General features: G+C 59.6%; 1 protein-coding gene across 5 annotated transcripts in view; it reads left to right on the forward strand.

Annotated features, from left to right (window-relative positions):
- The window catches only part of TNFRSF25 (tumor necrosis factor receptor superfamily member 25), a 4,371-nt gene that overhangs the window by 1,429 nt on the left and 1,341 nt on the right, over window positions 1–1,601 (forward strand). For 2 of the 5 annotated variants that reach the window (XM_015565918.1, XM_015565919.1), the window contains exons 4-5: window positions 319–397; window positions 1,039–1,298. In XM_015565918.1, the coding sequence (XP_015421404.1) occupies window positions 319–397; window positions 1,039–1,298 (339 nt within the window). Of the gene's footprint in view, window positions 1–318; window positions 402–1,038; window positions 1,299–1,601 lie in introns of those variants that run through there. The other 3 variants (XM_006766756.2, XM_006766759.2, XM_006766758.2) reach the window with 3 other exon arrangements.

Raw genomic sequence — 1,601 nt, forward strand, 5'->3', positions numbered from 1 at the left:
ATTCCGCCACCATTTTTTTTTATTGTTTTGTTGCTTAAAATATTACAAAGGGTATTACACATGTGTCCTTTTTTTTTTCTTCCGCCCTTGACAATTCCCTGGCCTCCCCTACCCCCCAGTGTCTTATGTCCATTGATTATGCTTATATGCATGCATACAAGTGCTTCGGTTGATTTCTTACCCTCCTCCCTCCTGCCCCCCAACCCTCCCTCTCTCCCATCTTGACCCCCCCACTCCGCCTCCCTCTCTCCCATCTTGACCCCCCCCACTCCGCCTCCCTCTCTCCCACCTTGACCCTCCCCGTCTCTTGGTCTGCAGGTTCCAGCAGAGACACTGAATGTGGCGCCTGCCTGCCTGACTTCTATGAACATGGCAACAGCTGTGTGTCCTGCCCCACGTAACTTCCTGGCTGCCCTGGGCCGGGGAGGGGAGCGGGGAGCAGAGCGGGGCCAGGGGCAGGGAGTAGGGGCCTTGGCCCTGTGGTGGGTGGGCCCCCTCTAGGCAGACATGTAAAGGGAGACGTGGATTCACCTGTGCCAGGCGAATACGGGCCCTGCGGTGGTCCTCGCAGCTGTGCGTGAGGAAGAGGATTTGGCGCCTACAGAGAGGGGCATTGGTGGTTTCAAAGCTTGGGCTGAGACTCAGGACCCGCCCCTGGTTCCCTGGAGGCTGTTGGGCAAGCGACTTCACTCCGATGTGTGGTGTCCCCAACTGAACCTGGGGGCGTTAGTGGTCCCCCCAGAGCACCTCCCATCTGCAGACCCCCTTCCAGGTGCTGGGGTACACCAGGGAGCACAACAGGCGGTCCTGGTCCTATGGAGCTGGCCTTCGAGTGGCCCTCAATCAGGCCAGAAGCAGCTCGATAAATCCTGGTGGTTGATATAGTTACGGGGGACACGGGCGTTTCAGCTGCCCTTCGGGAACATTCTTGGGTGGAGCGAGGCTCCCGGGAAGAGGCCTGGAAGGGATGGAGAGGTCAGGCAGCCTGGACAGCCCGCCGGGTGGGTCCTCACTCCCTGCCCCGCCCCCACTCCACAGGAGCACCCTCTGGAGCTGCCCTGAGGCCTGCGCGGCTGCCTGCGGCTGGAGGCAGAGTAGGTGGCATGCTGGGGATCCAGCAGGAGAGCTGGGAAGGGCCGCGGGGAGCCTGGGGGTGGTTACCACCCAACACCCACCAACTGCTCCCTCAGTGTTCTGGGTCCAGGTGCTCCTGGCAGGCCTGGTGGTTCCATTTGTGCTTGGTGCCACCCTAACCTACACATACCGCCGCTGCCAGCCCTGCAAGCCCATGGTTCCTGGTAAGTGCATGCACATTTGCACATACACATGCATACCCACACACGTACATATGCACACACATGTGCATACACACATGTGCATGCCACACATGCATGCATACATGCATGCATACATGCACACACTCCTATGAGCCTGGGGTCAGGACAGGTAGCCAGAGCCCGCTCGGCCTGATGCAGAGGGGAGCTGGGGGAGTGCTGGTGTGTGTGTGTGTGTGTGTGTGTGTGTGTGTGTGTGTGTCTGTAGAGCAATGGTTCTCAACCTGTGGGTCGTGACCCCTTTGGCGGTCGACAGACCCTTTCACG

This window comes from Myotis davidii, unplaced genomic scaffold (genome assembly GCF_000327345.1).
Source record: "Myotis davidii unplaced genomic scaffold, ASM32734v1 scaffold299, whole genome shotgun sequence".
Classification (NCBI taxonomy): Eukaryota; Metazoa; Chordata; class Mammalia; order Chiroptera; family Vespertilionidae; genus Myotis; species Myotis davidii.